The sequence below is a fragment of the Thalassophryne amazonica genome, chromosome 9 (assembly GCF_902500255.1).
Source record: "Thalassophryne amazonica chromosome 9, fThaAma1.1, whole genome shotgun sequence".
Lineage (NCBI taxonomy): Eukaryota > Metazoa > Chordata > Actinopteri > Batrachoidiformes > Batrachoididae > Thalassophryne > Thalassophryne amazonica.
In genome coordinates, this window is record NC_047111.1 from 54,379,243 (window position 1) to 54,392,229 (window position 12,987).

The 12,987-nt window shown below is 40.2% G+C and overlaps 1 protein-coding gene across 1 annotated transcript in view; it reads right to left on the bottom strand.

The window, feature by feature from the left end:
* The window catches only part of rad50 (RAD50 homolog, double strand break repair protein), a 132,937-nt gene that overhangs the window by 58,983 nt on the left and 60,967 nt on the right, over positions 1-12,987 (bottom strand). Inside the window, exon 14 of the mRNA XM_034179053.1 lies at positions 10,525-10,652. Coding sequence (XP_034034944.1) covers positions 10,525-10,652 — 128 coding nt within the window. The remainder of the gene's footprint in view (positions 1-10,524; positions 10,653-12,987) is intronic.

Sequence of the window (12,987 nt, forward strand, 5' to 3'; positions counted from 1 at the left end):
TAAACACCAGTGATGTAGACCAAAATATAAGCCCCTTTTCTGTTGTTTAAAAATTAATAAAATATCAAATGACAAAGATCTATTTTCACCGTTATATAAAACAAATAATGAATGTTTTTTCATTGTTCCAATGGAACAAACATTCGGTGAAAGATGAAACGTATCATTCAACTTGGCTTCACCTCATTGAATGGTACTTTCCAACTTTCACCAAATGAAATATTTGTAACATTGAACTTATAAACATTCATTGTTTGTATACTATGGTAAACAAACAGCCCCACCCCAACAAATCAACATGCAGAGCCACATCAGATCAGCGGTGGCAATCCCAAGTGAAAAAGGGAGAAGTCAAAAGAACTTACTTGTGCATATTTTAATTAAATTAAATTTTTGTTTCAGTGTTGAAACTGTGACTGTGAAATAGTGACAAACAACTGAATATTGAAATATACGTGACAAATTTTTGGGCACAGATAACCAACAAATCAGATAACTGAAAAGTTATCTTTGGTAAAGATAAAACGATAAACCACTCAAAAATGTATCGGAAGTTACAGATAACCGATAAATTCCAGTATTGTCTCTGGTGCATTTGCAACTACTAATAAACTGAATTTGAGTTTTAACACCACAATCGTTTCTGGTAGCATCAAAAGCGACAACAGACCCAAACAATGAGCCCACACTTCTGTCTTTGAACATCTTGCCCCCTGCTGGAAGCTCTCGTTTACTACACAGCTTCCAGCACAGAAGCAAGCTGAGAGCAGCCACAAAGTCCAGCTCTCTACCCAATCACAATGCTCCGGTCAGGCGGATGTCTTGGAAAATAAAGCAGTGCTGACTTATGGTTTTGATTTATAAATAACAATACCGATAGAATAACTCCATTAATGCCAATTCTGTCATTTGTACAAAGTTAAAATATAACATATATCTTTTAATGTTGTATAATGCACTAATTCTGAGGTTTTGTAACAAACACAGACAGATCGCAAAGGATTCTGGGTAAAATGTTTCTCTGCTAAACACTGATTGGTTCAGTCATTCATTATGTAAACCAACACGTTAATGTGACGTGTGTCGTGTGTTGGTGTTTACAGATAAATGTGCTTTTTTAAAATACTCCATTTTTTTTATTTGTAAAAACAGGCATTTTTACGGAGCCCTGGAAGTGTCATCGCAAAATGTTTTGCATGTGGAGAGAATGTGTGCTCATTTTATTATAGTGTGTGCACGTTTTATGATGATGTGCGCATGTTTTATGATGTTCGCATGTTTTATTATAGTGTAAAACATGCACTTAATATTGTCTTGACACATAAATGTTGGCTTTACACTGTGCGAGTTTTGGTCCTTTTCAGATGATTTTTCATTCGTGCGAGAATTTTTTGGACCGAGTTTCAGGTTAATCGTGCGTCCTGCATCGTGTAGTGTACATGGAGTAACAAGCTGCATTTAACATTTCACGACCACCTCCTGATCAGCGATCGTATGTTCGAATGAAAATCAAACCTGTTTTGATATTATTCTGGTCGGCCAACAAGCATCCAACCGCTCGCACTGTGCATGTGCAAACACCGCAGACCTGTCTTGTAATGTTTTTTTTGTTGTTTTGTTTTTGAACTTTGATGTCTCCCATCAAGAGTTTTTGTAAATTAAGTTTGACAAAAAAGCTTACGTTTTGCTTCTGGAAACACAAGTCCGATGTATGGTTTTTGAATGTACAATGTGTGTGAGAACATAAATCGGGTGCTCTGAACTTTTACACCGTGTGGTTCTGTGGTGCAGTTTGAACTGAAACCGAGTTACAGTGATTAAAAATATCATACAGTGTCTGCCCAGCTTCAGGACAAATACTGCCATGAACCGCCATGAACACTACTGGCCAGTAGATGGCAGTAGAGACCGTGAAAACTTGCCAAAACAAAATTCCAGATAATCTGTGTCTGCTACATTTAAGATGAGTGGAATTTAACAAACACAATAACAACATCTATAAACCCAGAGAATATATTCACGAGAGTTTTAGGCACTAGAGTTTAATGCTGTTGTCCGTGAAGCCTGAACAGAGTGTCTGAAATGCATTTGTCCTGTCATGAACGTACTGAGAATACCCTACCCTACCCATAATGCACTGCTGGGCACAGCATGTGCTCACTAAAACCTTAAAAATTAGAGCATTATTTTAAAACTAAAACATATACAGTGAGGAAAATAAGTATTTGAACACCCTGCGATTTTGCAAGTTCTCCCACTTAGAAATCATGGAGGGGTCTGAAATTTTCATCTTAGGTGCATGTCCACTGTGAGAGACATAATCTAAAAAAAAAAAAAAAAAAAAAAAAAAAAAAAAAAATCCTGAAATCACAATGTTTGATTTTTTTAATAATTTGTTTGTATGTTACTGCTGCAAATAAGTATTTGAACACCTTTGTTTGCAATTACAGAGGTCAAATATTTCCTGTAGTTTTTCACCAGGTTTGCACACACTGCAGCAGGGACTTTGGTCCACTCCTCCATACAGATCTTCTCCAAATCTTTCAGGTTTGGAGTTTCAGCTCCCTCCAAAGATTTTCTATTGAGTTCAGGTAGGGAGACTGGCCAGGCCACTCCAGGACCTTGAAATGCTTCATACGGAGCTCCTCCTTAGTTGCCCTGGCTGTGTGTTTGGGGTCACTGTCATGCTGGAAGACCCAGCCACGACCCATCTTCAATGCTCTTACTGAGGGAAGGAGGATGTTTACCAAAATCTCGCACTACATGACCCCATCCATTCTCCCTTCAATATGCTGCGGTCGTCCTGTCCCCTTTACAGAAGAGCACCCCCAGAGTATGATGTTTCCACCCCTATGCTTCATGGTTGGGATGGTTTTCTTGGGGTTGTTCTCATCCTCTACACATGGTAAGTATAGTTGATTCCAAAAAGCTCTATTCTGGTCTCATCTGACCACATGACCTTCTCCCATGCCTCCTCTGGATCATCCATATGGTCACTGGTGAACTTCAAACGTGCCTCGACATGTGCTGGCGGGACCGGGTGGACCTTGCTGCCCTGCAGGATTTTAAACCATGACAGCATCATGTGTTACTAATGTAATCTTTGTGACTGTGGTCCCAGCTCTCTTCAGGTCATTGACCAGGTCCTTCTGTGTAGTTCTGAGCTTTCTCAGATTCATCCTTACCCCACAAAGTGATATCTTGCATGGAATCCCAGACCGAGGGAAATTGACAGTCATCTTGTGTTTCTTCCACTTTCTAATAAATAATCATAACAGTTGTTGTCTTCTACCAAGCTGCTTGCCTGTTGTCCTGTAGTCCATCCCAGCCTTGTGCAGGTCTACAGTTTTGTCCCTGGTATCCTTAGACAGCTCTTTGGTCTTGCTATGGTGGATAGGTTGGAGTGTGATTGACTGAGTGTGTGAACAGGTGTCGTTTAGACAGGTAACAAGTTCAAACAGGTGCAATTAATACAGGTAAAGAGTGCAGAATAAGAGGGCATTTTAAAGAAAAATTAACAGCTCTGTGTGAGCCAGAATTATTTTGCAGCAGTAACATACAAATAAATTATTAAAAAAATCATACATTGTGATTTCCGGATATATATTTTTTTTTTTTAAGATTATGTCTCTCACAGTGGACATGCACCTAAGATGAAAATTTCAGACCCCTCCGTGATTTCTAAGTGGGAGAACTTGCAAAATCACAGGGTGTTCAAATACTTATTTTCCTCACTGTATCTGATATTTTCACTTTATAAAACTTCAGACGTGACAATAATTTTAAATAACTTGTCCCAAATTAGTTTGGTTAAAATTTGAACCATAAGTTAAAAATGTATGCCTCTAGATGGCTTGGGTGATATTGCCAGCGTTATCAGTATGGTGTTAGCTCAGATAAGATAATTATAATGGGCGATTTTAACATCCACATAGATGCTGAGAATGACAGCCTCAACACTGCATTTCATCTATTATTAGACTCAATTGGCTTCGCTCAAAATGTAAATGAGTCCACCCACCACTTTAACCATACTTTAGATCTTGTTCTGACTTATGGTATGGAAATTAAAGACTTAACAGTATTCCCTGAAAACCCCCTTCTGTCTGATCATTTCTTAATAACATTTACATTTACTTTAATGGACTACCCAGCAGTGAGGAATAAGTTTCATTACAGTAGAAGTCTTTTGGAAAGCGCTGTAACTAGGTTTAAGGATATGATTCCTTCTTTGTTATGTTCTCCAATGCCATATACCAACACAGTGCAGAGTAGCTACCTAAACTCTGTGAGTGAGATAGATTATCTCGTCAATAGTTTTACATCCTCATTGAGCACAACTTTGGATGCTGTAGCTCCTCTGAAAAAGAGAGCCTTAAATCAAAAGTGCCTGACTCCGTGGTATAACTCACAAACTCGCAGCTCAAAGCAGATAACCCGTAAGTTGGAGAGGAAATGGCATCTCACTAATTTAGAAGATCTTCACTTAGCCTGGAAAAAGAGTCTGTTGCTCTATAAAAAAGCCCTCCGTAAAGCTAGGACATCTTACTACTCATCACTAATTGAATAAAATAAGAACAACCCCAGGTTTCTTTTCAGCACTGTAGCCAGGCTGACAAAGAGTCAGAGCTCTATTGAGCCGAGTATTCCTTTAACTTTAACTAGTAATGACTTCATGACTTTCTTTGCTAATAAAATTTTAACTATTAGAGAAAAAAATTACTCATAACCATCCCAAAGACATATCGTTATCTTTGGCTGCTTTCAGTAATGCTGGTATTGGTTAGACTCTTTCTCTCCGATTGTTCTGTCTGAGTTATTTTAATTAGTTACTTCCTCCAAACCATCAACATGTCTATTAGACCCCATTCCTACCAGGCTGCTCAAGGAAGCCCTACCATTAATTAATGCTTCGATCTTAAATATGATCAATCTATTTTTATTAGTTGCTATGTACCACAGGCTTTTAAGGTGGCAGTAATTAAACCATTACTTAAAAAGCCATCACTTGACCCAGCTATCTTAGCTAATTATAGGCCAATCTCCAACCTTCCTTTTCTCTCAAAAATTCTTGAAAGGGTAGTTGTAAAACAGCTAACTGATCATCTGCAGAGGAATGGTCTATTTGAAGAGTTTCAGTCAGGTTTTAGAATTCATCATAGTACAGAAACAGCATTAGTGAAGGTTACAAATGATCTTCTTATGGCCTCGGACAGTGGACTCATCTCTGTGCTTGTTCTGTTAGACCTCAGTGCTGCTTTTGATACTGTTGACCATAAAATTTTATTACAGAGATTAGAGCATGCCATAGGTATTAAAGGCACTGCGCTGCGGTGGTTTGAATCAAATATATTTATCTAATAGATTACAATTTGTTCATGTAAATGGGGAGTCTCCTTCACAGACTAATGTTAATTATGGAGTCCCACAAGGTTCTGTGCTAGGACCAATTTTATTCACTTTATACATGCTTCCCTTAGGCAGTATTATTAGAAAGCATTGCTTAAATTTTCATTGTTATGCAGATGATACCCAGCTTTATCTATCCATGAAGCCAGAGGACACACACCAATTAGTTAAACTGCAGGAATGTCTTTCAGACATAAAGACATGGATGACCTCTAATTTCCTGCTTTTAAATTCAGATAAAACTGAAGTTATTGTACTTGGCCCCACAAATCTTAGAAACATGGTGTCTAACCAGATCCTTAGTCTGGATGGCATTACCCTGAACTCTAGTAATACTTTGAGAAATCTTGGAGTCATTTTGATCAGGATATGTCCTTCAATGTACATATTAAGCAAATATGTAGGATTGCTTTTTTGCATTTGCGCAATATCTCTAAAATTAGAAAGGTCTTGTCTCAGAGTGATGCTGAAAAAGTAATTCATACATTTATTTCCTCTAGGCTGGACTATTGTAATTCATTATTATCAGGTTGTCCTAAAAGTTCCCTGAAAAGCCTTCAGTTAATTCAAAATGCTGCAGCTAGAGTACTGACAGGGACCAGAAGGAGAGAGCATATTTCACCCATATTGGCCTCTCTTCATTGGCTTCCTGTTAATTCTAGAATAGAATTTAAAATTCTTCTTCTTACTTATAAGGTGTTGAATAATCAGGTCCCATCTTATCTTAGGGACCTCATAGTACCATATCACCCCAATAGAGCGCTTCGCTCTTAGACTGCAGGCTTACTTGTAGTTCCTAGGGTTTTTAAGAGTAGAATGGGAGGCAGAGCCTTCAGCTTTCAGGCTCCTCTCCTGTGGAACCAGCTCCCAATTCGGATCAGGGAGACAGACACCCTCTCTACTTTTAAGATTAGGCTTAAAACTTTCCTTTTTGCTAAAGCTTATAGTTAGGGCTGGATCAGGTGACCCTGAACCATCCCTTAGTTATGCTGCTATAGACTTAGACTGCTGGGGGGTTCCCATGATGCACTGAATGTTTCTTTCTCTTTCTGCTCTGTATGCACCACTCTGCATTTAATCATTAGTGATTGATCTCTGCTCTCTTCCACAGCATGTCTTTTTCCTGATTCTCTCCCTTCAGCCCCAACCAGTCCCAGTAGAAGACTGTCCCTCCCTGAGCCTGGTTCTGCTGGAGGTTTCTTCCTGTTAAAAGAGAGTTTTTCCTTCCCACTGTCGCCAAGTGCTTGCTCACAGGAGGTCGCTTTGACCGTTGGGGTTTTTCTGTAAATATTGTATGGCTTTTGCCTTACAATATAAAGTGCCTTGGGGCAAGTGTTTGTTGTGATTTGGCGCTATATAAATGAAATTGATTTGATTCGTTAAAGGAAATTATTTTTTTGGGGGGGGGGGGGGGGGGGGTGATGGTCTAGTGGTTAAGGTGTTGGGCTTGAGTCCAGAAGATCATGGGTTCAAATCCCCGCCTGACTGGAAAATCACTAAGGGCCCTTGGGCAAGGCCTTTAATCCCCTATTGCTCCCAGTGTGTAGTGAGCGCCTTGTATGGCAGCACCCTGACATCGGGGTGAATGTGAGGCATAATTGTAAAGCGCTTTGAGCATCTGATGCAGATGGAAAAGCGCTACATAAATGCAGTCCATTTACCATTGTTTATGACCAGTTCTCCTTTGCCTGCAGAGGATAGAGCAGTTTGTCCTAGAAGCAGCTTTCTTCTGTTTGCAGAGGGTAGAACTATACATCTGTTATGAAACTTTTAACAGGTAGGTGCTCAACTGATTTTAAATTTTAAAAATGTTTGTCGCTGTTCAGCTTTGTTTACCATGTTATCGGCCTAAAAGTTATTGGACAAAAATTTATCGGAAGATAATTAGTCCAATAATGGTTTTTAAAGTTATCTAAAAAGATAATCCGATAATGAAAACATTATCTTCGATAATTATCTGTTATCGGATTATCGGAACTGTGCCCACCACTGCCAAACACACATAAAAATCCACAACTGGTGTACTTAAAAAAAAAAAAAAAAAAAAAAAAAAGTAAAAATAGCATTTTAGTAGTACCATGCACACCTACCACAGCAGGGCACTCAGTGCTGTATGTGATGATTTATTTGACGAGTATGTCACAATTACGAACGTGACAGGATTAATTGTCTAACACTTTCTAGGTGTAAGCATGCTCTGTTTGCTTCCTTGTCAGAAATGATCTTACACTGTGGCCTTGCATTGGACTAATACCACAGCGCTGTGCCCTACATGCATTCCATATATTTGATTATGATATTCCATATCAACATGAAGGACAAAGAAGTGACTTGTCTGCACCAATTTAATTCTGTCTGGTTTATCATTCTACTAGTGGAGCAGCATAGCAAACCTACTGTGCATTTTGTGATACAAGCACCAAATCTGGCACACATGTACATTAACATATTATGAACATTTTATATATTGGGCCACTCAGAATTCTCTCTTTATGTCCGCCATATTGGATTTCAAAATGGCCGCCATTTGAAATTACTACCAAACAGCCAGACGTAGCCAAGAAATTCAGTGAAGGCCATTTCACAGTTCAGAAAACACAGAGGGTGTTCTCTTCAATCCCGATTGACCAGGCACATGAGCAGAATAATGCCTGCATCAAAGGAGACAGTGGAGCAGTTGGGCTCACCGACAACCCTAGTGCCCTTCGTCGCTGGATGGTTGCGAGGCCAGAAGTTGGTAGGGTGATCGAAGAATTCCATGACGGGAACCAATACTTGAGACAGCAAACAGCAGACACACGTCATCATGATCAGACGCCAAGTGTACAGGCCTCATTTGTGAAAGATGTTTGCTCTCTCGTCAGTGTCATAGAGGAGATGGGCAACCCATTCGAGGAGGAGAGTCAAGATCTAGTCACACTGGACACAAAGGACATCGCAGGTCCTGCTGCCGTGGAGACCGTGATGAATGCCAAGAGGATTGGCCAAGAGCAGTTCGAGGCTTTCACCAGAGAGTGTCTGCTGGACAGAACAAAGGCATTGGACGACCCCATTCCTCGTAACAAGCTGAAGGTGTTCAGCACTTCCACTCCAAGAAACCAGAGCAAAGGTCAGCAACAGCTCGCCTCAATCAAGAATGACCGTGAACTCTTCGCACGCCTGTACATTAGCTGCCAGACGAGGGATGGAAACCTTGAGGAGTTCTTTCGTCACGAGAACCAGGCATGTCCTCCTGCACTGTCTGCTGGTGGAAACCTCTTCACTGGTACCAAGAATGATCTCATCACATGCTTGGAAGAAGTCTCCAAAGCCAAGACAGAGACTCCTGTCACTACCTGTATAGTGCTTGATGGAGCAGCCATCGTCCAGATGCTGAAGCCGGCTGCATTAAAGACCTTTGAAGAGTATGCACATCAGATCTTCATCCCATATATATCTATGAAGCTGCAAACAGTGTCACGCCTGGATCTGGTCTAGGATACTTACCTTGCTGATTCACTGAAAGGTAGTACACGTGCAAAGCGGGGACACGGCATGTGGAGATGTGTGGCGGCCGCTGCAGCCATACCACGAAACTGGCAGAACTTCCTACAAGTGGACAGCAACAAGACCGAGTTGTTCAGGTTCCTCTCAGCAGCTCTCATGGAATGGTTTGACCAGAGGGACAAGCAACTCGTCATTACTGATGGCGAGGCAGTACTCAGCAAGCCACTACTACCAGATCTGACCTCACTCGCCCCATGTAACCATGAAGAGGCTGACAGTCGGATGTTGCTGCATGCATCTCATGCAGCCAAGCATGGACACCATTCAATAGTCATCCGGACTGTAGACACCGATGTTGTGGTGCTGGTAGTGTCCGTGGTACAGGAGTTGCAACCAGAAGACGAACTATGGCTGGCATTCGGAACAGGCCAAAGATTCCGATAACTAGCAGCACACGAAATAGCAGCTAGACTGGGACGAGAGAAGGCTCGTGCACTGCCAATGTTCCACGCTCTAACTGAATGCGACACTGTGTCCAGTTTTGCCAGACATGGCAAGAAGACTGCGTGGGCAGTCTGGTACTGCCAGAACTCACTGAGGCGCTGCTGCTGCTGTCCTCCGCATCACGTGACATACCAAACAATGCAATGTGCATCATCGAGAGGTTTGTGATCCTGTTGTATGATCGAACCATACTGGTGTGTAGTGTAGTGGACCAGGCTACCTGAGGCAGCTCACAGCTGCATTGAGCTGGTTTCTTGCAAGCGCCAGAAAGGGTGTGTGAGACACTGCAAATGCAAGAAGGCTGCCCTTCAGTGCACAGCCCTCTGTGTGTGTGTGAAGGGGACTGCACATGACGAGCCCACAACATACATGTACTTGTGGCAGTGCTGAACTTGTTAACATGACACTGTTTATGTACACATATCAGTACAGATATATACCTAGCCTCAGATACCAGACCATTGTAGAATGTCAGTATACACCTAGCCTCAGATATTAGACCATGTAGCATGTCAGAATTGTACTTAAGACATTTATAGACCTAAGACTTTTACACCCATTTAACATGCTTTCATAAAATCATTCTTTTCAAAGTATCGTGTTCAATCTAATATTTGCCTAGATAATTTCGAATTACAATTATATAACAAAGTGAAAGATAACATCAAGTTGAAATTGGTACCATTGGGTTGTGCATTGAATTGTGCATTGGATTAGATTTGTGCATTAGAATTTTAGATTTGTGCATTTGATTTAGATTTGTGCATTAGAATTGTGCATTGGATTGTGCACTGGATTGTGAAATTGATACCATTGGATTCCTTGCCCCCAAAAACATACATTTAGACACCAAAATGAAGTCAATAGCAGCATTTGACCCAGAGATAATTGCAAATGTAGATTTCAAATGGTGGCCATTTTGAAATCCAATATGGCGGACATAAAGAGAGAATTCCGAGTGGCCCAATATCTGAATATGTTCGCAACTTGTTAATATACATGTGTGCCAAATTTGGTGCTTGTATCACAAAATGCACAATCCTTTTGAATATTTGGGCTAAACTGCCCCACTATACTGTTCCAATTATCAAGAGAGCTGTGTTGAAAATGGTGTAGTTTACTTACTGGCGTAGTTGTAAGACTTGCATGTTGCCCATATCTTTGAGTAGAGCTTCACGTTTAGCTACTACTTCCTTCAACTCCTCAACACGCTTCCTTAAGGTCAAGTTATCCTGCAACCAGCGTTCTTGGACCTGAGTAACAAAAGATACAAATACATTAATAACACACAGAACTATGACTCCATCGTCATCTTTTACCTGATACACTCCACATCCATCCTTTGCACATGGATAAACCATCTCAAATTCTCCTCTCATGTTGTGTTGGAGTCAAAGAATAGCTCGGAGACCAATTTAATGATATGAGAGGACCTAAATACAAGGTGGAGGATATCTAAATTTGTGGATGAAAGCCCCTTTCACACTGGGCTTGCATACAGTTGCGTTGTGATGTGTATTGAGTGCGCCCCAAATGCGCGCAGACTCTGATTCCCCTGCGTAACTGGTTTACAATGGCGTATCATTGTGTTCCTAGGTTTGCTTACAGTTACGTATATTTGCTTAATGTATGCTTATTGCCGCGTACATGGCCCTTACCAATATTATAAACCTATTCAAACTATTTTTCAGTTCACTCCTGGCGGCTGTGCAGAACACATCGCTGTGCCTGGAATACAATGGACTGTATCATGAGGGTTTTAAGTCCTCGGCTAAAAGCTGCAATCCTCCAACATCTGGATGTTCTGGAAAGACTGATTAATCATGTGGCAGAATGTGAACGCTTGAAAAAACAACAAGAACACAGAAGGAAGCAAGCAATAGCAAAAAGGGGAAGACGACGTGTGTGGGTGAAATGTTGGATCCAGCGCAGGCTCCTGCATGGCCAATATGGAAAAAGCTGCATGCTGAGGATGTTTCAGCATTTAGCAATTTCATGCACATGGAGCCACCAGGTTTCCATGAACTTTTGACAAGAATTTCAAGGATTACCAAACAAGATACTAACTACAGGAACCTGGTTTGAAGCTGGCTATCACTTTGAGGTTCCTGGCCACTGGAAACAGCTACAAGACACTTTAATATGGATATTGAGTTGCCCACAGTACCATAAGTGTGTTTATTCCACGAGTGTGCCAGGCCATAATCAATGAGTTATCTGATGTTCTCATGTGCCCAGATACTGCAGAGGGATGGAAACAAGTGGCACAACTTCCCCCACTGCATGGGTGCCATAGATAGCAATATGTTGCCATCAAGAAGCCCGCAAAGACCGGCAGCTTATTTTACAATTGCAAAGGAATTCGACATTTGAATGTACTGTATAAACAAACTGGTGTGTACGAAATAACAACCGACTGAAAACTGACATTTAAACTCCTGCATACTAAAACACTGCGAAATTCAAACAAAACGACAACCTTTTGAAAACTTTACAAGTCCTGCTAAATCAAACACTATGAAATTCAAATCTCAAAGACGACAAGACATAACTTTGTTTTGATCATGAAGTACTGATAACTAATAATACATACTGCAGGACTTTAACCAGTAATATATACTCAAAGTCCTGCAAAATAAAACACTGTGAAATTCAAAGGAAAAAACTAACTTCTGAAACCTGACATTTAAACTACTGCTAAATAAAACACTGAAGTTCAAGTCTCAAAGACAACACATAACTTGATTGTGATCATGAAGTACTGATTATACTAATAATATATCCTTAATTTTCCAGCAAAATAAAACACTGTGAAATTCAAAGGAAATGATGAACTCCAGGACACTTTGGCAACCAAGTAAAACACTCACAAATGCAAGTCTCAAAGATGATAACACATACTTCATTGTGATCATGAAGTAATGATGACTAGTAACATGTACTTAAAGTCGACATCAAGTCCTGCAAAAGGAAAAACTGTGAAATTCAAAGAAATGACAGCCTTCAGAAAACTGTGACATTTAAAATCCTGCTCAACTCCAGCTACAAAAAACACTGAAATGCAAGTCTCAAAGATGATAACACATAACTTTATTGTGATCAAGTACTGATTACAAGTAATATGTACTCAAAGTGTACTTAAAGTCCTGCAAAAGAAAACACTTTGAAATGCAAAGGAAATGATGAACTTCTGAAAATGGTGACAAAACTCCTGCAAAAGAAAACACCGTGAAATACAAAGGAAATGATGAACTTCTGAAAACTGTGACATTTAAAGTACGGAACCATAGAAAGTGAAATGCAAACAACACAACCTTCAGAAAATTTGTCACACAAATAAAACTATGAAATTCTAGTCTCAATGACGAAACACAACTTTATTGTCAACACGTAATAAGGTAATAAAAAAAAAACTGGCAATTTTAACAACACTACAATCAAACCAGACAAATTAATTACACTGAATTAGACACCTACAACAATACCACAGTCACTCTACACAAAACAACACTCAAACGACATCTGCATCACTGTCTTCACTCTTGTCACCTTGATGCTCAAGTGTGGGAGTTTTGAGCCTAGGAGTGA